This window comes from Danio rerio, chromosome 10, assembly GCF_052040795.2.
Source record: "Danio rerio strain M-AB ecotype USA chromosome 10, GRCz13ab, whole genome shotgun sequence".
NCBI lineage: Eukaryota > Metazoa > Chordata > Actinopteri > Cypriniformes > Danionidae > Danio > Danio rerio.
Genome location: NC_141030.1, coordinates 5,917,189 through 5,942,885, shown reverse-complemented (window position 1 = coordinate 5,942,885; position 25,697 = coordinate 5,917,189). Strand labels below are relative to the sequence as shown.

The 25,697-nt window shown below is 46.5% G+C and overlaps 1 protein-coding gene and 1 long non-coding RNA gene across 7 annotated transcripts in view; one reads left to right on the top strand and one right to left on the bottom strand.

Moving 5' to 3' along the window:
- The window catches only part of LOC147834982 (uncharacterized), a 184,121-nt gene that overhangs the window by 129,446 nt on the left and 28,978 nt on the right, over positions 1–25,697 (top strand). The gene's annotated exons all lie outside the window — the stretch shown is intronic.
- The window catches only part of pdzph1 (PDZ and pleckstrin homology domains 1), a 50,088-nt gene that overhangs the window by 16,695 nt on the left and 7,696 nt on the right, over positions 1–25,697 (bottom strand). For all 6 annotated transcript variants that reach the window (XR_015500749.1, XR_015500750.1, XR_015500751.1 and 3 more), the window contains exons 3-9: positions 9,753–11,987; positions 7,785–7,952; positions 4,769–4,939; positions 4,576–4,677; positions 2,440–2,550; positions 694–872; positions 441–598 (exon numbers count right to left, since the gene is read on the bottom strand). Coding sequence is in view for 3 of the 6 variants with exons in the window: in XM_087270087.1 (XP_087126213.1) it covers positions 441–598; positions 694–872; positions 2,440–2,550; positions 4,576–4,677; positions 4,769–4,939; positions 7,785–7,952; positions 9,753–11,987 (3,124 nt within the window). In the remaining 3 variants the exon portion in view is untranslated. The remainder of the gene's footprint in view (positions 1–440; positions 599–693; positions 873–2,439; positions 2,551–4,575; positions 4,678–4,768; positions 4,940–7,784; positions 7,953–9,752; positions 11,988–25,697) is intronic.

Here is a 25,697-nt window from a genome sequence, read left to right as displayed (position 1 = left end):
GCGCGATGCCGGTGTTGTCTATTGGACGAACCGTAATACGTACATAGCAGAGCTTGCAAACTGTGTTTTTTTGGTCGACAACACGAACGTTGTCAACATAACTCACTGGAAATCCCAAATGCTTACACACCGGCGACTTCATTGAAAGAGGAGAGGGTTTAAGCTCTGTCGAGGGGTCTCTTGCGTCTGCAGTTTAACAAGCTCTTCAACAAGCGTCTTTTTTTCCCCGCTTGGCAAGCCAAGCTGACGTGACATGGGGGTGTGGCAGCATCGACGATTCTATTTTTTAAATCGATAATCGAAATTAAGCATAAATTTCGATCGATTTCAATTTAAAATCGAAATCGTGACACCCTTACTCCCAAGTGCCCTCATATTGTAAAGTGTTATCAAATATACAAATTGACCTCTTCATCTCAAAAAGCATGGCATGTTCTCACCTTTTCATCTCCTGGTTTGATGTAGCACACAAGTAGTAAGCTCTGTTGCCAGAAACAGGGCAGCATCTGAAGACGAAGGGCTTTCCTAAAGTGCTGTCAGCCTCCACCAGCGCCCCCTCCAGACTCATCACAGACAGGGCCCGACTCTTCCCTTCATCCTGTGGAAGGAAAAACAAAAGCTTCATTTCGTATGTCATTCTATTTCAGATGTTCCAAGAAGAAAAAAGCATGGAGAAGAGGAAGCTGAACATACGCGCTTGTTTCTGTAGTAGTAGAGGCAGCAGTCATGTCTGAGCACGAACCATCTCTTTCTCCAGCCCTTCAGGAAACTCGACTGCGTTCGCTTATGTAAGTAGCCCCTGCACGCGGGACGTGGAGTGTTGGGCGTTCGACCAATGTCCGAGCCGATGGTGAGAGTTAAAAGGTCTGGGCCTTCATAGTTCAAACCAGAAATCACAAAATGAGTTCATGAAGCTAGAAACTTCTAGTTGAAACCTACACAATTCAATTTGAAACACTTTGTCTAGACTCTACAAATGCTGGGCTGTTGTAGCCCAATGTTGAGTCAAATAAGGACAAGGTCAAACTTAACAAGTGTCATTTAAATAGAATTTAAAAAAATTAACCCAACATTGAGTTATGGCAACCCATAATTTTTTAGAGCGTAGACCACAGGTGTCAAACTCAGTTCCAAAAGGGCCGCAGCTCTGCACAGTTTAGTTCCAACCCTAATTAAACACACCTGATCAAACTAATTGAGTCCTTCAGGCTTGTTTGAAACCTACAGGTAAGTGTGTTGAAGCAGGGTTGGAACTAAACTGTGCAGGGCTTTGGCCCTACAGGAATTGAGTTTGACACCCCTGGCGTAGACTGTTCAAAATCTCCAGACTGTCTCTGACTTTTAGAATCACCTAATATAATTGTCACAATCACCAGCGACCTCTAACCACCAGAGGTCGCTGGAAAACATTCACTCTCGTGGAACTACAAATCTGCTTGTAAATGGACTACATCAGGGGTCGCGTTGAGCTACTTCTTGGGTACCGATTAATGTGGAGGGCTACCAGTTTGATAAACACTTCTCAAATAACAAATTTGCTCAATTTACTTTTAAATATACTTCATGTTTTTGGTAATAATTAATGATATTCATCCATGTGAAGACATTGATCATGTTAATGATTCTCACAAAAGTTATCAACAATGATTTAACAGGGTAGGAAATACCCTGTATTTAATGTATCAATGTGCAACACTTTATTTTTATATTTCTCTGCAAATATTTACATTTTTAAATGATTACTTCTATATTAGATGAAGCTTACTGGTAAGTGGCGCTATGGTGAGCTATTTTTAGAACAGGCCTGCGGGCAACACATTTGATCCTCGCGGGCTACCTGGTGCCCGTGGGCACAATGTTGGTGACCCCTGGACTACATATTCAGTCATGCCACACACACACACAAACACCTGCTTTCTCGTTTAGACTGATTACACTCTCACCACCTGAGGATTGTCAAAGACTGATTACACACATTATTTAAGCAGCACACACACTCATTCACATTGCCGAGTCTTGTTATCTGTCAAGTAGCACTACAACGCGTTTTCCTTGTCTTGTTTTCCCGTGTTTTGACCTAGCCTTGTTTATCCAGTTCTCCCTGTCTGCCGCCTGCCTTCCGACCTCTAGCCTGATACTTTGACTACGATTCTGATTACGATTCTGGACTGCCTCTAAACACCTGTTTGCACCCATATTGACCATTGCTTGCCTGACTTCGAATAAACCTGCATTTTGGTCCAAACTTCTGTTGTTTGTGTCACTCCCCGAGTTACAATAATAATACGGAGTATTCTTGCACTTAAGACACTTATAACATCTCTCCTTGCTAATGTTTGCAAATGTTTGACTGTGCATGAGAGTCTAGATATACCACTAGGGTTAAAAATGAACCTTGTCTATGAGAAAACTAAGAGCTGTCTGAGAGCGTCCACCTACCTTGTCGTGCAAGATCAGCTGCTTCTGAGTGTGGTACACTGGTGACATCCGTGCCGTTTACCGCCTGCACAAAATCCCCAACCTGCAGCCCTGCTTCCTCTGCTGGTCCATCTGAAGCAAAGCACACCATCATCTGTATCCTACTATATTTGTGATCTCTGTGTTTTGAACAAAACAGTTCATGACATGAACATAATTTCATATAGACCAATAGTCTAAAACTCAATTCCTGGAGGGCCACAGCTATAGAGATTTCTGCTTCAACCACCTCACACCTGCTTAATAGTCTCTAGTAGTCTTGAACACCTTGATTAGTTGGATCAGCTGCAGGGCTTCCCACAGGTTTGAAATACACTTGCGGTTGTAGCCAGATTGAAACACGTTTTACCCACAGCACATAAATGGTCAACTACATGCGACAAATAAAAAAATAATATGATTTTTATCTATATTTGTATTTATTATGACACCTTTTCTTTTCAATGGATTAAAGTTATTTTAACAAAAGGCTATTGAAATGAATGAAATCCACTATTTCTCGCACTTGCTATTTAGGAGCCATGTGCACCCACTGACAGGTAAAGGGCTCTCTCTCTCTCTCTCTCTCTCTCTCTCTCTCTCTCTCTCTCTCTCTCTCTCTAAGTTGCTTTATTGCCTTGACATTTGTATAAAGTATGTAATATATTAACATTATTAAATCAATAAAATATACAGCAAATGAGAAAAATTAACAAAAAAGAGGAATAAAAATAGATCAGCATCCTAAACGTTTTATAACTGCTATATCGCACTTTGTAAAGGAACTGTTCTGGCAGATATCGTGTTTCTTGAAAAAATGCATTTTGTAGTAGGTAAAATGTACATTCTTAAATGTTGTTAATGGCAGCAATTTACACATATATTAAGGTACATCTTAACCTTTCCAATAATAAAATCCAAATGTCAAAAATGGCGTTCATCGCGTTTTGCAACCAAACTCTTCAATTGTTTTTTTAATATTCAATATTTAATTATTATAATTTTCCAATTTCCATATTTGCAATGCCTGTATTTTGGATTTAGTTTGCAGTCCAGTTAGAATCCAACATGGAAATCAATTTGTTTGTTATTGGCATTGATTGTTTTAAAATTCAAATGGCACTTACATGCCTATGTTTTTATTTCTGTTACAAATATGGCTTTCAAGCCAACAGTTTGAGAATCTTGATGGTTTTTGTTACTAGTTGAACAAAAATTCTGATAAACAATCATATTTTGAATTGAAATAGTTTTTTATTTGTCTAGAGTTAACATTAATTTCACATTTGAATCGCCAAAATTACAAGTTTCAGTCTTTTAATTGCGATTAATCTCGATTAATTGCATAAAAGGCAGATTAATTAGTTGTTTTGTTTGATCGATTGACAGCACTAATAAAAATTTTATAAAGCAGTGGTTCTCAAACTGTGGTACGTGTACCACTAGTGGCACGTGGGCTTACTTCTAGTGGTACGCGGAGGAATCACTGAGTAATGAATTTGATGCGTACAATAACACCAATGTGATCAGCTTTTGGCTGCAAGCCTACGATCAAAGCGATGTGCGTAAAATGTTTACATTAGTGCATCGCATCATCAGCTGCTAAAAATCAATTCAATTGGCCCAAAACTAGGTGCGTGGTTCTTGCAAGCAGATACTTGCTAGAGCAGTGTTCTCAAACCCTCGGGCCACAGACCGGCACCAGTCTAAAGATCAATTGGTACCGGGTTGAACTAAAAATCATTAATTATTTCCGTTTTATTTATGATCTGAATCTGAACGATCATTTATTTTGAAAAAAAATTTATTTTGAAAAATGTCATATTTTGTATGGAGTATAATTTCGTTCAATGAATATGACTCCTTTTTAAACTGTGCAGTGCTGTAGCTGCTTAATTTGGCCAACTACGCTACTTTATTTCAATACTGCTGATTATGGTGGTACTTGGAGAGACAATTTTTTCCTGAGGTGGTACTTGGTGAAAAAAGTTTGAGAACCACTGGTATAAAGAATCAAGAATGAAGATCAAATATAACCCTCAGTGCATTTCTAATCGTTTTTACAGACATATTTGCTTTTGTGCATTAGAGTTTGGAAATTTAATATTAATGACTTACTTGTATCCACCTCAGTAACCACTATGGGTTTGGAGAACTGAATTCTGAAGCCCCAGGGATACTCGCCCACACCTTTGCAGATTTTTACTGTCCGCTCACGAACTGAAATGTATAAAGAAATGCATCTTTAAACACTGTAAATCATAAATAGTCAGTTCTAGCATATTTTTATATTAGTCTGCTAAGGACTCACTTGCTGCTGGTCGAGCACAGCTTCTGAGGCAGTGTGGACTGTCGTTCTGGGTGACCTCAGCCCCATGGTATATCCATGAAACTGAGTGAAATGTTTCAGTGTAAAATCCTCTGTCCTCAATATCTCGCATTGACATATCCACCGAACGAGTGTCCTCAGAGTTCATTGTGTCTAAATGATGAAACAAACAGAAAACAATATTCAAAACAGCACTCAATTAGTTTTTTGTTAAATCTATTTTAGTATTTTTTCAGCTAGAGCACTTTAGATTTTTCAGCTTGTTGTATTGCATGTTATGGCTTGGCAGCAGAGCAGCAAATATACATTGATTGTGTCTACTTCATATTTTTCTTTCTGAATGAATTTAAATGGAATTTAATGGATTAGTTCACCCAAAAAACGAAGAATCTGTTATTAATTACTCGCTCTTATGTTGTTTCAATCCCCTGAGACATTCGCTTAGCGTTGGAACACAAATAAAATGTTATTTTTTATCAGATCTGATTTATTTTGCATAGCTGTTCACACTGCTGCTATAAATGTGGCTAATATCAGATTTCTTGTGTGAACAGATCATGGTTCTCACTGACCACAGATGTGTAGTGAAGTTATCAAGAGTTAATCTGCAGGTTGAACTGCAAGGGCAGGAATCACGTCCGGTGTTAAAAATTATATTGTAACAGCATATGCTGTGTCCAGTCAAAACCAAATGGCAACCTCCCGCTCTCCCTCTTAAAGCAAATACGAAAGTAACTAAATTCATCGAAATTCCACTAGTAGCAAATTTCTATTGACCCTGCTATTAAAATGGCCAACTTTACAGCAGAAAAAAAGGTGTACAGCCTGGTACATAGAACGATTTTGGTTCATATAGCTAATATTACCCTAATATAACTCATTCGTTTCCTTTATATTAGGTTTTATTAAGTCTGCATAATTAAGGGCGTGGCCACTTGAGTGACAGCTAGGTCTCGCTGGTCGCCGTCACTTCAACTCAGCTAATTCCGGCTGATTAGCCGCTGAACTTGGCATATACATCGTATTTTTGTTCTGTTTTATGTGGTTTTACAAAGTCAGTTGCCTTTTGGAATTATTAAATTATATACTTACATACCATCTCTATAAATGTATTTGTTTTATTTGAGATCATTTATCATTTAAATGTTTCTTTAGAGCTGTAATGCACTCCACTGACAGATTGATTAGCTGTAGGCTATAACGGTCATCTGAAAAGTTGTCATACAGTGTTATTCGTGGACTTCATAATTAGCCTTGAATTCACCAGCACACACTATATTTTAAGTATTTGGATGTAATTCGCGTTGACCTCCTGTAGAAAAACGTCATAGAACAATGCTTATGGACTGTGTTTTTAAAAGTCTAAACACTTTATTGATATAGTACACAACCAAGCACATGTGGTCAGAACCCAAATGAGTCGCAGTTAATAAAGTATTAAGTATTAAGCATTTCTTCCACTTGTAGCATTTGGTTTTGTTCATCTAATAAATATTTATGTGAATGAAATTTCATGTAGGCCAATATATTTTATTCTTTTTATATATGCAATTTTATTATGGTGTTATTTGTAACGAACAATATTTTTTTTGGCTAATGTTTAATGGTTATTGTTTCGATAACTAGCTCTAGTAGTCATTCAGAAAATATTTAAAATGAACAACCTTAGATTTTTGGGGTAAAGCGTTTGCCCTGTATTCTGCTATGCCACTGAGGAGTAAAGGGTGTTTGCAGAATGAACCAGTACAAAATAATGACGCGTTAATCGAAAAATATGTAAAAGTCACGTGAACTCCAACATGACCATTATCACTGCAGACGCATATCAAAACATCAGATCTGTGTCATGCCTGCATTCACACCAGACGCAGAAGAAGTGTCAAGCATGAGTGTTTTACATGTAAAGTAAATGCAAATATGCGAATAGATATCCTGGGTGCGAATAAAGTGGTGCGAACTGAGCGTTTTGCACGATTGAAGCGACTGACTGCTTAACGCATGTTTTGTGCAAAACGCACAAGTTCAAAAATCTGAACCTTATCAAACATTCGTGCTGCATTAACCAATCAGGAGCTTTCTCTTAAAAGGGGGTGCTTATAACGTAGCGCCTGTTGTTGGGTGTCCCAGGGGGAAATCCTCCTGCCGACACCGGGCAACAGTTGATCAAACTGGGCTCGGCTCAGTCAGAAGCACCACTGAAAGCTTCCATCTTCCAGGTTAAGTTTTTGGAAGAGTTTATGAGCTCACAGAGCTGGACGCACCTCTGAAAGGATCTAGTGGACTCAGACACGGCTCCAAATGAATCTGCGCTGTTTTTCAGCCTTCATAAAGCACATAAATACAGTTATTCTCTCCACGTTGTTCAGTTTTATTCTCTCCAATAAAATCCACGTTAGCCATTTAGCAACGCAGCTACAGTCATCGCGCAGACAGAAGCCCTGCCCATGATGCAAATCCACGTCTGTTGTGAAGTGAATTTGACGTGTGAATAAAGCGGATTTTGACACGCGGAGGAAGCGAGTAAACTCAAAATGTTCACGCGTCTATTTAAGCGTGAATAGGAAGTTCCGAGTCTGGTATGAACACAGTATCAGACTTAATACCACATATGAAAGTGCCACAAATAGGATTGAAAAGATCAGATTCCATTGTGGTTTGGGCTGTTCACACTGTCATGACAAATTCATTCTTCATGACGTTGCCTTATTGCCGGTATTAAATGTGCACTCTGACCTGATGTAGAAGAGAAGATGGAGCTTTGTGTGATTACAGCCGAACCATTGAAGAGACATGGAAGGTTTTGACAATCTTTTTGTTTTGTCTGTCTATAGAGCATGAGGGAGCTCCTTGAATTTCATCTAAATTATCTTAATTTGTGTTCAGATGATAATCGAATCTCTCAGGTGGATTGAAACAACATAAAAATTGAGCAATTAATGACAGAATTTACATTTTTGGGTGAACTAATCCTTCAATGAGCATGGGTGTAGGTGATTACCCGATTCCTCTGTGATATTGCTAGATATTGAATTTCCTCCTGCAGAACTACGCTGTTTGCTCTCCTTGAAGAGTTTACGTCTCTTTGCCCAGTGGTCTGAATGATCCTCTGAATCTTTATGAATGGAATCTGTTGGAGGCTTTAGGTGCTCTTTGACCTCTAATGTATCTACAGTGTGACAGAGTAAAGAAAAATGAATAGAGTTGATTAATACAACACTGTAAGGCCAAGGCCAACAAAACACTTATACCAAGGGTGCACAAACTCGGTCCTGGAGGACTAGTGTTCTGCAAAATTTATTTCCAACCCCAGTTAGATACACCTGTACCATCTAATCAAGGTCTTTCTAGTTATACTAGAAACTTCAAGTAGGTGTGTTAAAGGAAGTTGGAACTAAACTAAGCGGGACACCGACTCTCTAGGACCGAATTTGGGTATCCCTGACTTATACAATAGTGTTTTTACATGTTTTTCAGGTTTAGGATCACATTTTTACATTAGGCATATTTGCCTGTTGTTATATTTTTGACATTTTAAACGTATGCTTCAATTCTAAAATTATTTATTTTGATAACTACCTGAACAAACCTGCTCATATAACATATTTTTGTGTTGTGTGTCTGTCTGGTTAGTGAGACAAAGCATGCATCACATATTTACATATTCATCTAAAAATTCCTCTTATGCTAGGTACACTCCAAAATACTTTTTAGCGACCACAAACTTGAGAACAAAAAATCTTTGATTTGAATGTTATGCTCAACCCAGGCTCATTCTGAAAATGTACCGCGATATCCATTTCTGGAAAGCACCAAATCCAAGGAGCTACATTTTTTTTTTTGCAGTTTTTGTTTTTGCAAATTCACCGGAGGCAGCTGTGTACACTTTTTGAGATCTCAAATTTCTCTCACGAGTGCATTCACACCTGCTGTTCATGCGTAAATCCACCAGAGGCCGCTTTTAACTGACTTACTGACTAACTGACTGACTGACCAATCGACTGATTCACCTTCCTCCTTTCCTAAACCCAACCAATAGTGGTTTCAAAAGCACAGATTAATCCGCCCACCCCTTTCCCTAAACTCTGCTGACAGTTTTAAAAAGCAATCCAGGAATAGAAAAGCCCTCCCCTGATTTTTACTGCATTTGCATATTTTACCATATTCTTAACCTGTTATTTACTTGTTGGTTTATTTTTTTTTTGGTTTCTGTCTTTGTCTTACACACTTTCTGGAATCGTTCATCTTTGAGTGTTTCAAGTCTGCCAACAAACATAGCAAGCCAACTAGACAAACAGGGAAAGCCGAAAGTGCCAAAAAAAAATCATCATACCACCCCGTAGCATTCGTTTTAAAGACACAACGCCGCCCTTTAAACTTCTGGCTACATAATTCGCGATCTACAGAAAGAGATATAGGGCCATGTTTTCAGAAAAAGCTTATGTTGGTTATGCTTGTATCGTGATTTTCAACCATAACTACATTGAATTTTCCCATTTCTTTTTAACCAAATAAACAAAAGGAACCTTACTGTGGGTATATCTGGATGTTATATCATGCTCGGCCTCTTGTATAACATGTTTTGTGCAAAAGAGTTTGAGCTAAAGCAATAAATTGCAGGCTGCAGTTCAGTTAACGGCCATCAGAGTCACTAATAACAAGGATGTGGGAGTTCTGCCTACTGTATATAGCCCATTTAAACAAAGCCTATTTTCATGATTTCACACCCATGAACAGATGGCCACCCTAGAGGTATCCTATCACTATCAATGCACTACAATATATTAAATGGAAATGACTTTAGTTGATTCACCCAATTTCTTTTTAACAGGACATATCTTTTTGGTTGTGACCAACCAGTAACCCTATCCCTAATCCTAAACAAACCTAAACTATAACCTTAACTTCTAAGCCCTTAACCTCAATCCCTCACCACCTTTAAGAAAGTATCAGACATTTCAGTACTTACTTTTTGAGGCATTTGGCCGTTCAGACAAATCATTTTTATACACTTTTGGTGTTCTACAGACATCTCTGCTTATTTTATCCAGGGTTGCATTCGGCGACTGAGAGGACATATTCATCTGTACAGTTGTTGTCTTTGGTGCTTGGGATGAATCCTGAAGCTCTTCTACACCTTCTCTAATGCTGCCGAGGTCATCTATTGGAGACCCAGTTGGAGACTCACTTACTGGGCTCAAAGCATCCGGCGAAACCTCCCCATCGAGTGAGAAGACGTAGTTGCCTTGTAGAAATCTCTGCTCGTTATCCCCAGTGATTATTGTCATCACTGATGCTCTTCGCATGGAGCCGTCAGTCTCCTCTTCCTCAAATGTGTTGGGCTTGAGGCTGTAGTGTATTCCTTCGTTGATTTTTTCTTCAGAGTTGCTCAGTGAAGGTGGGATGACATGAATAAGAAGCTCCCTTTGATGACTGTCCATGGTGTTGCCTGCAGAAATGGACTCGTCCAGTTCCACCATCTCCTCATCAAATCCACTCTCGCTGACTTCATTCAGCTCAGTATGTCCCCCCGAGGTGCTGTCTAGATCAGCAAACATCATCCCAACATCAGCTTCCAAACTGGGCTCCACCATCTCATCTAGATGCTCCTGCTCATGATACTGTTCACCTCTAAAGAAGACTTCTTCTGGACTTTCATCTGACCTGGATGGATAAAAAGGGTTTTTGATCGTGCTATAAGCTCTACATTTTGGACCAAAAGAGTCCGGACCAGTTGTAGAGCTTGAGCTCGGCCTGTAGCTACTGCTACTAGAAGATTTGCGACTCCCAACTGGACGGAGTCTTTCATCTTCTGCAAAGAATCTGCCCATCTTCTCTGCTTGACAGGGAAGAGACTGCATGAAGAAGGAAGACAGCGTGCCAGAAGAAAACGACTCTCTGTATGAGGGAATGCTGTCTCTGGCTTGGCTCATAAGACACGATACTCCTGGGAAAGTCTTTCGTCTTTTGGGAGGTATCTCCATGTAGCCTGCAGGATGTGTTTGGGTTTCTAGAATGGCAATGCTGTTGTTGCGCAAGCGTGTCTTTCTTTCATGATTGTTGATAAAGTTTTTAGTGAAAGAGGATCTGTTGATTGAAACTCTGGGACTCATGAATAAATGTTCATGAGGACTTGCTTCAGATAGTTCTTCACAGTACCTTGGCTCATTATTCTCCTCCAATGTATTCTGGCGGATAAACTCTTTGCATAAGGGGACCTCAGATGCTGTCTGTGTGCAATTGATGTTGTCTTGGTTAATGAAGTTTTCTCTGGGACTGATCTGACATGACGCAACATTTTCTGCAAGAGCATCCAATGCACTGCTGTTCCCATCAGCGAATTGTTCAGGTGGAGGGATATCCCATAATGCCTCATTACTGGGGCTGGTAGGCAGTGATGGCTGTTTCTGACGTTGCCAAAAATCAGAGAGCGATGAACATCGGGAAGATCCATCGACCAGAGTGAAATCAGTGTCAGTTTGGCCACCCCAATGAAAGTTATTTTTACAGCAGCTTTTACGGCAAGCCACTTCTTCAGGATCATCCCATGAGCTCTGGCTCTTGGAAGCGCATGACGACTCCCCATTTAGCTCTGCGATGCTAATCTTATAGCTTACATTTTGTTGGTAATGTGCTCCATGTTGAGTCCATGAGTAGATTTGGGGATTTTTGTGATTCTGATGTTTCTCCATTCGGCTTGTGAAATGAGTCTCTTCTCCTCTGTCGTTTTGAAGGGTAACGGTCGTCTTGAAGTTTGAATCATCTGACGTCACTACTTCACTGATCTCAAGCCTCACGTTCGGGCCCATGCACTTGACCTCAGTGGTTGTAACAGCTATCACACTGCTAACTGCTCCTCCTAGAGGAGCCTCATGGCACCGTTCGAACACAACTCTGGGAGAAGTCAGTCCAAAATTATCGAAGGTCAGTGAATGAGTTATCTTCAACCCCGGATCTCTGCTCACTGAATCTGAGATTGGCATTTGCCTGTCCCTCATCTGTTTGTCTTCGAAGAAATCTTCATTACTCGTGGATTCGTTTTCTTTCTCCATGCTTGGAGCCTCTGTCTCTTTCTCATCTTCAGACTCTGACACTATATGTTCTTTACAGAAAGAGTCCGTTTCTCCCTTCTCTGCTAAATCCTCCCCATGAACCACAGCATCCATTACAGTGTGCCTTTGGAAATTATATGGAGAGATGCATTCTGTGTGAAAAAGGGAAGAGGTTTAGATGCATTAGATGCACATAACTATCTTTTCATGTTTGTTTTTTGTTGTAATATAATCTTTGTTCAGTTTTTAAGGAAAAAGACAAGATTTAAAGATTTATTTACGCATTTTAATAAGTATTTGCTTAACTTTTGTCAAAAAATGAAAGTTCCCTCAAAAATAATGAGCACACATCAAACAGATCTCTTTTAATATCTGGATGAGGCCCTTTTATGACAATTTTTACCATTTACTCAAAGCATTTTACAATCATGTCAGGTCTTATATCACCAAGCACCATGTGCAGCACAGACTGAGTATGACTGCATTCCACTCACAAACCTCTCTAAGCACTTCCCCTCAGGGGAATCCCCACTTCCATTTTAAACTGTGTTCCACTTTATCAAGTATTTAGGGGAAGCTTACATGGACATACTCTGTTTGACCCCTTGATTTTGACAGAAAATCTATCATCTCTTAAATATGTCAACTCTAGCACCAATTTGCAATTGTGATGTCACAACATTGTAGTTCCCAAGCACTCATATGAAAATGCAGTCCATCCCTAATAAATATAACACTAGAACTGCCAGTTGGGGGTGACAAACGATTCCCTTAAGTTGAAAATGACTTGATGTCTTACAATTTGTTCAAGCAAATAATTCCTTGCAGGGCTATTCAATTAGTTGGACAGGGGGCAGTTCATGAAAAGCATCCCAAATGAGGGGCCGGGGAGATATGACTTGCAATAGGAGTGATGACACAACAGCATATAAGTTGTATTTTTGCTCCTTAAGACACCCGCGTTGGCTTTTTCTATATTAAAATGTTAATATGTTGTATGTTGAAACTACATAACATCACTGCATTGTACAATAGGCTTTTTTTTTTTTACAAACATATTCAAATGTTGTATTTCAGTCTATTGCTTAAGTAGGCTTCTTCTACATTCAGACACATTCATATGTTGTTTTGAAGTGCATAACAAATACGGATGCAAAGATTATAGATTTTGGTTTGATTATAGTCTGAAGAATCATGGTTTCACTGTTATCACATCTAATGTAAGTTTAAGCTTTGTATTAATGAAGTATTTAAATTAGCTGTTATCATCTGTATTCATACATACATAATCATTTTATAATAATTCCCCTGACATATCTTTTGTTTACACTGCACTGAAAGCCACGCTTTCCCAGAGATGGGTTGCGGCTGGAAGGGCATCGTTGCGGCTGGAAGGGCATCCGCTGCGTAAAAACCTGCTGGATAAGTTGGCAGTTCATTCCGCTGTGGCAACCCCAGAATAATAAAGGGACTAAGCCAACAAAATGAAAGCCACGCACAAGTCTCACCGCTATTGTGTGATATGTTTTCTACTGGGTGTGCCCGGAAAGCCGCAAGTGCGCTGCTCCACTTGTGTGCGCATACTGGCAAATATTCTTATATTAGAAAAAACAAACTTGCACGCGAAAAAGACACAATATGTGAACGACTCGCTGCTATAGTTAATCCATCATGCGTGTGTATTTGTCATGTTCACCAGGAATCAAGTTTTGCAGAGATCGCTGGTGAACGTTCGAGGTTACTAAAGTAACCCTTCGTTCCCCGAGGAGGGGAACGGAAGCACTATAAGTGGATTTGATTTGTAAAATCCACGCATTGGGAGGATTCGGATCAGAAGCCGCTTGTCTGGAGAGTATTGAACGGGCCAATGAATGAAATTAATTGGCAGCGTAAGCTTGCGCAGGTGTGCGACATCTGCAATTATCTCAGCATATAAGCACACCTGAAGCCAGCAGACGCCATCCTTTTAAGCTGAAGAGACTTTCAAACAGCTAAGGGACAGTCATTATGGCGACGGAGTATAGTGCTTCCGTTCCCCTCCTCGGGGAACGAAGGGTTACTTTAGTAACCTCGAACGTTCCCCTTCGGGGGGAACTTCAGCACTATAAGTGGATTTGATTTGTAAAATCCACGCATTGGGAGCCCATTGAAAGCGCCATAATGACTGCACCTTACCAACACCCCCGATGAGGAGATAGTCAAGCAAGCGTGACGCACCCACATCATGGGGGGCGCGGTCCTCCAACGTGTCCCTGGCCCTAATTTATCCTACTTCAACAGAAGTTTTACGGATTTAGATATATTTTTTGGGAAGTCGTGAGCATCTAGATAATTCTAGGAAATACGACAGTACGTTGGGAAGCGTGCAATCCCGATAGGGAGGACGCTGCGGAGGCCATCCGTTACCCAAGGGGGGGATAGATGGCAGAATTTACATATGGACTAGCCCTAAAAAAGGGGGAGTACGCATAGCAAAAGAGTGGTTAGCGGAGAGGGAAGACACGGGTCCGCCCAGGGGGGGGACTTAACCGTGGCGGAATAAGCATATGGGATCGCCTAGTGGGGATCACGCATAGCAGGCACCTATAACCAAAACGCGGGCTGACCAGCGGGCAGACCTACAACGTAGTGGGCCAGCAAGTGACTCCTCCGCTGAGTCAGTGCTGGGGGCCACGGAGGAATCTGCAGGGCTCACCTGACGGGGAACTTTACTGACAGATAAAAAAGGTGCACGTACCTCCGTGTTAGGGAGAATGGCGCAGCAAGCGTGTTTCAACACCCTACCGAGTTGTCTCCTCAATCACCAAGGGGTTACCTAATACCCTTGAGGAAACCGGCTCCACTCGCAGATTGTAAAACCTTGCAAATGTGTTAGGTGTCGCCCAGCCCGCAGCTCTACATATGTCTGTTAAAGAGGCGCCGCGTGCACGCGCCCAAGAGGATGCAACGCTCCGAGTGGAGTGTGCACGAACTCCCGGGGGACACGGCTGACCTCGACTCGAATAAGCGAGTGAAATGGCATCCACAATCCACTGGGATAATCTTTGTTTTGATACGGCACTTCCCTGCTGCCGACCGCCATAACAGACAAAGAGCTGCTCAGATGATCTAAAATTCTGAGTACGGTCCACATAAATGCGCAGAGCGCGAACTGGACAAAGTAAAGAAAGGGCTGGGTCTGCCTCCTCCGGGGGCAGCGCTTGCAGGTTCACTACCTGATCTCTAAAGGGGGTGGTAGGAACCTTGGGCACATAACCGGGGCGGGGTCTCAGGATGACGTGAGAGTAATCCGGCCCGAATTCCAGGCACGAGTCACTGACCGAAAATGCCTCCAGGTCCCCGACCCTCTTGATGGAGGCCAACGCAACCAGCAGAGCTGTCTTCAGGGACAGAAATCTTAGAGATACTGATTCGAGTGGCTCAAAGGGATCGGACTCGTGAGAACGAGGGCGAGATCCCAAGAGGGCATGAGAGGGGGGCGAGATGGATTAATTCGCCTAGCACCCCTAAGGAACTGGATGACCAGGTTATGCTTTCCTACGGTGCCGCCAGCTACCGCGCTATGATAAGCGGAGATGGCGGCCATGTAAACCTTGAGAGTGGAGGGCGACAGCCTGCTGTCCAACTTCTCTTGAAGGAAAGAGAGCACAACACTAATCTGGCAATTTCGGGGGTCTTCTCTGCGAGAGACGCACCATTCAGTGAATAGACTCCACTTCAGGGCGTAGGCGCGCCTCGTGGAGGGGGCTCTAGCCTGAGTGATGGTATTAACTACCGCAGTCGGTAGGTTACCTAAGTCTTCCTCGCGTCTAGGGACCACACGTGGAGGTTCCAAAGATCGGGGCGAGGGTGCCAGATGGTGCCCTGTCCCTGAGAGAGTAGGTCCTCTCTCAAAGGGATCCGCCAGGGGAGGGCCGTCGCGAGGAGTGAGAGCTCTGATATCCAGGTCCGGTTGGGCCAAAGGGGCGCAACTAGCAGAACCTGTTCCTCGTCCTCCCTGACCTTGCACAGAAACTGCGCGAGCAGGCTCACTGGGGGAAACGCATACTTGCGCATGCCCCGAGGCCAGCTGTGGGCCAGTGCATTCGTGCCGAGAGAGCCCTCGGTCAGGGAAAAAAACAACTGGCAGTGAGCGTTCTCGGGGGAAGCAAACAGATCGATCTGGGCCTCTCCGAATCGCGCCCATATCAGCTGAACAGACTCGGGGTGGAGTCTCCATTCTCCAGGACGTAACAGCTGTCGTGAGAGCGCATCGGCTGCACGATTGAGCGTGCCTGGGACGTGAATGGCGCGCAGCGATTTCAGCCGCGGGTGACTCCAGAGGAGCAGACGGCGGGCGAGCTGAGACATGCGGCGAGAGCGCATACCCCCCATGCGGTTGATATACGCCGCCGCCGCCATACTGTCCGTCCTGACCAGCACGTGTTGCCGCTCCAGCACCGGTAAAAAGCGGTGGAGAGCGAGGAACACTGCCAACAGCTCTAGGCGATTGATATGCCAATGCAGCTGGGCACCCTTCCAGAGGCCCGCAGCCGCATGCCCGCGACACACGGCCCCCCAACCCGTGTTGGAAGCGTCTGTTGAAACAACAACATGGCTGGACGCCTGTCCTAGAGGCACACCGGCCTGTAGGAATGAGGGGTCGTTCCAAGGGCTGAGGGCGCGGCGACACAGCGCAGTAACCGAGACCCGGTGTGTGCCCGCGTGCCATGCGCGTCTGGGGACCCGATCGTGAAGCCAGTGCTGAAGTGGTCTCATATGGAGCAACCCGAGCGGACTGACGGCGGCTGCGGATGCCATATGCCCCAGGAGCCTCTGAAAGAACTTCAGTGGGACCGCTAGTTTGCTGTCGAGCTCCCTCAGACAGTTCAGCAACAGGCGAGCGCGTTCCTCGGAGAGGTGCGCTACCATGGTGATCGCCCTCCAAGACTGCGTGAGCCTACTGTGCACTTCCGGGAAGAAGGGGACGAGAGGCTTCGAAGGCTTCGCCTTCTGGTCCTCTACGTAGCACCCATCTAGTCGGTCCGGCCGCGGAGCTGGGGGATAAACCATCTCCAACCCCACGGCCGAAGCAGCCCGGGAAAGCACGGCTAACATGTCCGCTTCAGGATCCGATTTGACAGCGCTCACCTGCCCGGAGGGGGCGAGCGGGTCCGGATCTTCGTCGGACAGTGAAAGCCCACCCTCCGATGCCGCGGAGGACATCTGATCTCCGGTGTCAGCGAGTGTGAGAGCTACCATCTGGTTAGACGGATCACTCTCACCACCCGAAGCTTGGATGGAGCGCCGTGAGGAGCGAGAGGTCCGCGAGCCCGTGGGCGCCGGATTATCTCCCGCTGAAACCCTTAGATCTGCCCGAGCGCCCGCTGCTTTTTTAGAACAGGAGGCAACTGGGGTGGCTCGCTCTCTTGCGAAAGTTAGCCGCGATCTTAGCTGTGCAACGGTCATGGCATCGCAATGACGACATGAACCGCCCGCGAGCACCGCATTAACATGCTGGACCCCCCAAACATGCAATGCAGTGATCGTGTCCATCATCCGGAGCCAGGAAACCCCCGCATCCAGAAACGCACAGTCGGAGCGCCATCCTGAAAAGGACGTGCTGCACGACTGTGTTGCTCTTTTAGGAAAGTTGCAACTATACGCACCGCTCTGGAGGACCGCAGGCAAGGGAGTAACCCAGCTCGACCGTCTGCCACCGCGAAGACCCACTCTGGACCGGGAGACACACTCGTTCGCTCTGAAGTGCTGATCAGCAAGAGGAACCCTCATCGACTCACTCAGAAAGGATCTGAAGCGAAAAGGATGGCGTCTGCTGGCTTCAGGTGTGCTTATATGCTGAGATAATTGCAGATGTCGCACACCTGCGCAAGCTTACGCTGCCAATTAATTTCATTCATTGGCCCGTTCAATACTCTCCAGACAAGCGGCTTCTGATCCGAATCCTCCCAATGCGTGGATTTTACAAATCAAATCCACTTATAGTGCTGAAGTTCCCCCCGAAGGGGAACTACAATTCAGTCATGAACTACAAATCCCTTCATTCTGCTACACATACACCAGGTTTCACTTCCACTGATCACACACGCAGCTGAATCATTATTGATTGTTTGGACTATTTATACACCCTACACCCGTTTGATGTTGCTGAGTCGCTTGTCTTTGTATGGTATGTTGTTCATGTGCTGTGTTCCCTTACCTTGCTTTAGTTTCTTGTTTTGTTTTTTATTGTTGTTTTGATACTTTGATTTTTGGACGTCCTGTTGTTTTTCTGTTATCTGCACTATTATTTCTTCATTAAAACATTTGGATCCTACCTTTTTGTTTCTGTCCTTTCAACGTACCGTGACAGTATTAGCCTCGATGTGCAAGCTCAGAACTTTAAACTAGCGCACAGTTGGCATAACTTTGTTTAGTTGCAGCAGTTTCATTCCAGGTACAAAAACCCTTTTCTACAAACATATCCAAATGTTTTTGGCTGCTCGCGCCACTCTCTCGCTTAATGTCACATCACTGCACCTCGTTCTGTATTGCATGTCACTTCATAACTATAGTGGCCATTTTTTACTGAACTAAATTTATTTTTGATGTCTTGGTCACACTAATTGGAGGGCCGGAACTAATTGCCTCAGGGGGTGAGTTCGGCGCACGGGCCGCCAATTGGATAGCCCTGCTGTAAGCTAAGCAAATTACTTTTTATTGCATTCCATTTCAAGAGTTCACAGTTGGCAAGCTGTCCCGGCAGAGAGCCCTGAGCTCGTAATATCCTCAAGCCCGGGGCTCCCTCCCGTTAGAAGGGTGACAGGGAAGTTTGAGCTCAGGTAGGTCTCAAGAACTCCCCTGCTTGTCGCTGTGTGAGAAGTGTAGGGTTGTCTTTGGTGATAATTTGGATTAATAATAATTATTCCTTACATTTCTATAGCGCTTTTCTTGGCACTCAAAGTGCTTTACACAATGGGGGGGAATCTCCTCATCCACCACTAGTCTGCAGCATCCACCTGGATGACGCGACGGCAGCCATTTTACGCCAGACCGCACAGCACACACCAGCTGATTGGTGGAGAGGAGAGAGAGTGATGAAGCCAATTATGATATGGGGAGAGTTTAGGAGGCAATGATGGACAGAGGCCAGAAGGCAGATCGATTAGCTTAGTCAATTAGCTATGGTGTATGCTTTTGGACAGTTGGAGGAAACCGGGGAACCCAGGGGAAACCCACACGAACACGGGGAGAACATCAAAACTCCGCACTGAAATGCCAACCGGCCCCATAGGAGGTTAGACCAGCTGTGTTCTTGCTGTGAGGCAACAGTGCTAGCCACTGGGATACCATGTCGCCCTATCCGAAAAAAGGGTGGGAAGTAGAAGGGAAGGAGGGGAAACTTCAAGACGAAGATAACTGGAGTGGAAAACTCTGGTTCCCCTTCGGGGGGAACTTCAGCACTATAAGTGGATTTGATTGTAAAATCCACGCATTGGGGAGGTTCGGTTCAGAAGCTACTCGTCTGAAAGAGTATTGAACGGGCCAATTAAGAATGAATTGGCAGCGCAAGCCTGCGCAGGTGAGCGGCATAAGCAATCAACTGAGTATATAAGCTCACCTGGCGCAGCAGACGCTATCCTTTTCGCTTCAGAGACTTTCTGATCGAGTCGATGAGGGTTCCTCCTGCTGTGACCAGCGATTCTGAGCGAACGAGAGCATTCTCCCGGTCCAGAGTGTGTACACGCAGTGGCAGACGGTCGAGCTGGGTTTCTCCCTTGCCTGGCGTTCTTTGGGTCCGGTCCTCCAGAGCGGTGCGTATAAAGTTGCAAACTTCACAGAAAGAGCAACACAGTCGTGCAGCACGTCCTTATCAGGACGGCGCTCCGACTGTGCGTTTCTGGATGCGGTGGTTTCCTGTCCTCGGATGATGGGCGCGGGCACTGTGTTACATGTCTGGGGGTCCAGCATGTTAATGCGCTGCTCGCGGGCAGTTCATGTCGTCATTGCGATGCCATGACTGTTGCGCAAGATCGCGGTTAGCCTTTGCAAAAAGGCGAACCACCCCAGTTGTCCCCTGCTCTGCAGCGGGCACTCGGGCAGATCTGAGGGTTTCAGCGAGAGATAATCCGTCGCCCACGGGCCCGCGGACCTCCCGCTCCTCTAAGCGCTCCATCCAAGCTTCGGGCGGAGGAAGCGATCCGTCTAACAGATGGTAGCCCTTACGCCCGATGACACCGGAGACCAGATGTCCACCGCGGCATCGGAGGGTGGGCTTTCATTGTCCGATGATGATCCAGACCCGCTCGCCCCCTTCGGGCTGGTGAGCGCTGTCACTACGGATCCTGAAACGGACATGTTAGCCGTGCTTTCCCGGGCTGCTTCGGCCGTGGGTTGGAGATGGTTTATCCCCCAGCTCCGCGGCCGGACCGACTAGAGGGGCGTTCCCTTCTTCCCGGAGGTGCACAGTAGGCTCACGCGGTCTTGTAAAGCACTTTTTTCTGCTCGTGCTGCGTGTTCCTCCACCCTAACCACTCTTGACGGTGAAACAGCCAGGGGGTATGTGGCGATTCCTCAGGTTGAGTGCGCGATGGCGGTAAATCCGCGCGGCGCCTCTTCTTGGCGGGGTCCGCCTCGTCTCCCATCCAAAGCCTGTAAGTTATCTACCTCCCTCGGGGCTAGAGCTTACATAGCTGCGGGCCAGGCTGCTTCCGCCTTGCATGCGATAGCCACCTACCAGCGCTACCAAGCGCAGGCGCTGGCCGAGCTGCACGAGGGTGGGTCCAACCCAGGCTTACGAGCTTCGCACCGCCGCCGACTTAGCTCTTCGGACTACTGAGTCCGCTGCGTGTGCGTTGGGGAGGACGATGTCCACATTAGTGGTCCAGGAGCGCCACCCCTGGCTGATATGCGCAAAGTCGACAAAGTCCGCTTTCTTGACTTCCCCATATCCCCAGCCAGGTTCGGCGACACTGTCTGTGAATTCACCCAGGAATTCAAGGCGGTGAGAGAGCAGTTGGTGGGTGATGTCTTATCGGCGGTCCGTAGCCCGCTCCGCCCGCCGTGCCATTCATACCTGCTCCTCGCCGAAGGCGTCCGCCTACGAGAGCTGCTCCGCCCCCGCACACGCCTAAGGCGAAGCGAGCGCGTCGGGCACCTCGGAAGCAGGCAGCCCCCCTGCCCAGAACGCCGCTAAGTCCGGCAACGGACCGCGAAGCGCCCCTGGGACAGGCCATCTGGAGAAGAGGGAACTTGCTCTTTCCCCGCTGGAGGGCGGGGCCCCATTTCCAACGGCACTTTTTACTGCCATGAAAACATTATGAAAGGGCACTTTTCACTTCCCCAGATGTGACAGCCCGAAATCTGCCAGTCTGGGACGCTATGCTTTCTAGCTTGCAGATTCGGTGCGTTTCGCCAGTGGCTCACGAGCGCTGGGAGGACGGTCTCCTTTCTCCCACCCCTCGAGCCTCCCCTCCGGAGCTCGGGTTTGGAGTGAGAGCAAATATCTCACCTCCAGCTTTTCCGTGGGACCCGCGAGCTTCCCGGATCAGCACACCCACTCCGCGCTGCCCCACTGCTGGTACGTCAGCGATTGTAGCGATGAGTCCATTAGCGAGAGCTCTGCCTGCCTGGTTAGCGCGGGCCAGCTCTTCGCGGTGGCTCATACGCACAATCAGACTCGGCTATGCGATTCAGTTCGCGAAACGGCCCCCCAAGTCACGGGTGTGTATTCACCAGGGTCAGCCCCCTGTCCGCCCCTGTCTTGCGAGAGGAGATTGCTGTCCTCCTGGCGAAGGATGCAATCGAGCCGCTCCCTCCAGCCGAGATGGAGAGCGGGTTTTACAGCCCACGCTTCATCGTGCCCAAAAAGAGCGGTGGGTCACGGCCAATCCTAGATCTGCGCGTTTTGAACCGCTGCCTGCACAAGCTGCCGTTCAGAATGCTCACGCAGAAGCGCATCCTCCGGTGCGTTCGTCCTCTGGGTTGGTCTGCAGCATTAGACCTGATGGACGCGTATTTCCATGTCTCCACTCTTCCTCGCCACCGACAGTTTCTGCGGTTTGCGTTTGAAGGTCGAGCTTGGCAATACAAAGCCCTCCCCTTCGGGCTCTCTCTGTCTCCGCGGGTCCTCACCAAGCCCGCGGAGGGTGCCTCAGCGCCCCTTCGGCTCGCGGGCATCTGCATACTCAATTTCTTTACGACTGGTTGAATTGCCCTCTCTTTTGATTATGCACAGAGTTGATTATGCACAGAGACAAAGTGCTCTGGCACTTCCACCTGTGGGGGTTTCAGGTCAACCGAGAAAAGAGCAAACTCGCCCCCGTGCAGAGGATCTCTTCTCTCGGGCTGGAGCTGGACTCGGTCACCATGGCAGCGCGCCTCTCCGGAGAGCGCGCTCAGCTGATGCTGTACTGTCTGAGAGAGCTCGACAGTAAAATAGTGGTCCCACTGAAACAATTTCAGAGGCTCCTGGGGCATATGGCATCCGCAGCCGCTTCATGCCGCTCGGATTATTCTATATGAGACCACTTCAGCACTGGCTTCACGATCAAGTCCCCAGACGCGCATGGCACGCGCGCGCACACCGAGTCTCTGTTACTGCGCTGTGTCGCCGCGCCCTCAGCCCTTGGAGCGACCCCTCGTTCCTACAGGCCTGGGTGTCTCTAGAACAGGCGTCCAGTCTTGTTGTCGTTTCAGCAGACGCTTCCAACACGGGCTGGGGGGCTGTGCGTTGCGGGCATGCGGCTGCGGACCTGTGGAAAGGTACCCAGTTGCATTGGCATATCGCCTGGAGCTGTTGGCAGTGTTCCCCGCTCTCCACCGTTTTTTTCCGGTGTTGGAGCGGCAACACGTGCTGGTCAGGACGGACAGTACGGCGGCGGTGGCGTATATCAGCCGTATAGGGGGTATGCGCTCTCGCCGCATGTCTCAGCTCGCCCGCCGTCTGCTCCTCTGGAGTCATCCGCGGCTGAAATCGCTGCACGCCATTCATATTCAGGCAAGCTCAACCGTGCAGCCGATGCGCTCTCACGGCAGCCTTGCGTCCTGGAGCATGGAGACTCCACCCCGAGTCTGTTCAGCTGATATGGGCGCGATTCGGGGAAGCCCAGATCGATCTGTTGCTTCCCCCGAGATCGCTCATTGCCAGTTGTTCTTTCCCTGACCGAGTGCTCTCGGCACGGATGCACTGGCTTACAGCTGACGTGCCCTGACGTGAAGTCTATTCACTGAATGGTGTGTCTCTCGCTGAGAAGACCCCCGTAATTTGCCAGATCAGCGTTGTGCTTTCTTTACGCCGAGAGAAGTTGGAGAGCAGGCTGTCGCCCTCCACACTCAAGGTTACGTGGCTGCCATCTCCGCTCTCATAACGCGGTGGCTGGCAGCACCGTGGGAACGCATAACCTCATCATCCGGTTCCTCAGGGGCGTTAAGCGAATTAATCCACCCCGCCCCCTCTCATGCCCTCTTAGGATCTCGCCCTCGCGTCAGATCCCTTCGATCCTCGACTCAGTATATTTCTGTCCCTGAAGACAGCTCTGCTGGTCGCGTTGATATCGATTAGAGGGTCGGGGACCCGGAGGCATTTTTCGGTCAGTGACTCGTGCCTGTAATTGGGCTGGCTTCTCTCACGTATGAGACCCCGCCCGCGATATGTGCCCAAGGTTCCTACCACTCCGTTTTAATACGAGGTAGTGAGCCTGCAAGCGCTGCCCTCGGAGGAGGCAGACCCAGCCCTTATTTATTGTCCAGTTCGCGTTTTGCGTATTATCCGGACCGCACTCAGAGTTTAGATCATCTGAGCAGTTCTTCGTCTGTTATAGCGGTCGGCAGCAGGGAAGTGCCGTACCGAAATAAGTTCCCACTAGATTGTGGATGCCTTTCTTTCACTATCAGAGCCGAGATGAGCCGCGTCCCCCGAGAGCGCGTGCGCACTCCACTCGGAGCTTCGCATCCTCTCGAGCGCGCGCACGCGGCGCCCCTCTAACAGACATCTGTAGAGCTGCGGGCTGGGTGACACCCAACACATTTGCAAGGTTTTACAATCTGCGAGTGGAGCCGGTTTCCTCAAGGGTATTAGGTAACCCTTGGTGATTGAGGAAACAATTCGGTAGGGTGTTGAAACACGCTTGCTGCGCCATTTTCCCTAACACGGAGATACGTGCGCCTTTTTATCTGTCAGTAAAGTTCCCCGTCAGGTGAGCCCTGCAGATTCCTCCGTGGCCCCAAGCACTGACTCAGCGGAGGAGTCACTTGCTGGCCCACTACGTTGTAGGTCTGCCCGCTGGTCAGCCCGCGTTTTGGGTAAAGGTGTCTGCTATGCGTGGTCCCCACTAGGCGATCCCATATGCTTATTCAGCCACGGTTAAGTCCCCCCCCCCCTGGGCGGACCCGTGTCTTCCCTCCCCGCTAACCACTCTTTTGCTATGCGTACTCCCCCTTTTTTAGGGCTAGTCCATATGTAAATTCTGCCATCTATCCCCCCTTGGGTAACGGATGGCCTCCGCAGCGTCCTCCCTATCGGGATTGCACGCTTCCCAACGTACTGTCGTATTTCCTAGAATTATCTAGATGCTCACGACACCCCAAAAAATATATATAAATCCGTAAAACTTCTGTTGAAGTAGGATAAATTAGGGCCAGGGACACGTTGGAGGACCGCGCCCCCCATGATGTGGGTGCGTCACGCTTGCTTGACTATCTCCTCATCGGGGGTGTTGGTAAGGTGCAGTCATTATGGCGCTTTCAATGGGCTCCCAATGCGTGGATTTTACAATCAAATCCACTTATAGTGCTGAAGTTCCCCCCGAAGGGGAACGTTCGAGGTTACTAAAGTAACCCTTCGTTCCCCGAGGAGGGGAACGGAAGCACTATACTCCGTCGCCATAATGACTGTCCCTTAGCTGTTGAAAGTCTCTTCAGCTTAAAAAGGATAGCGTCTGCTGCGCCAGGTGAGCTTATATACTCAGTTGATTGCTTATGCCGCTCACCTGCGCAGGCTTGCGCTGCCAATTCATTCTTAATTGGCCCGTTCAATACTCTTTCAGACGAGTAGCTTCTGAACCGAACCTCCCCAATGCGTGGATTTTACAATCAAATCCACTTATAGTGCTTCCGTTCCCCTCCTCGGGGAACGAAGGGTTACTTTAGTAACCTCGAACGTTATTTATAATGCTTCCGTAATCATCTACTAGGGCAGATTACGGAGCTAACGAAGTGCCAGCCGTGTTGATCATAAGCACGTGATCCTCTCGAAATTAGTTTATAAATAAACCACACTTAAACCCATTCAGATGTTCCACTAGTAGTGGACACTTGTGCAACTTACATGGGCATACTTGAGTAACGTAATCAATTATGTACATCTGATACGTACTCCAGATATTGAAGTCAATTTTTGACTTTGACTGTTTAGTGTCCACATGTGGAAATTTGTGTTTGGCTTCACCAATCAATTACATTCACCATCATCACATTTATCACATAAAAGGGAACAAGTAACACAAATACATTTAACATCATCACCCGAATCCTATTTTAAAAAGTAACACAATCAACCCTATACTTATACTCAAACTGCAGTATATCAAACTCTAACAACAGTTAGCACAAATCACACATGATGCATATTTTTCCATGCTCAGGGTCACCTTAAACATCTTCTGATGACAAAAGGAATGAGAAAAATCTTCAGTAATGCCATGCTCTCTACTGAAATTCCATTCAGTTGTTTTTGTGGTCTAACTTCAGCTGCACTAGCAACTTTAACTATGATTAACTGTGATAATGTAAATGATTTAATATGTGATGTAAGTAAATAGGGCAAAAATGGCTATTGCAAAAGAGTTTTATCAATTTAAATGAGTAGAGACATGGACCGGAAA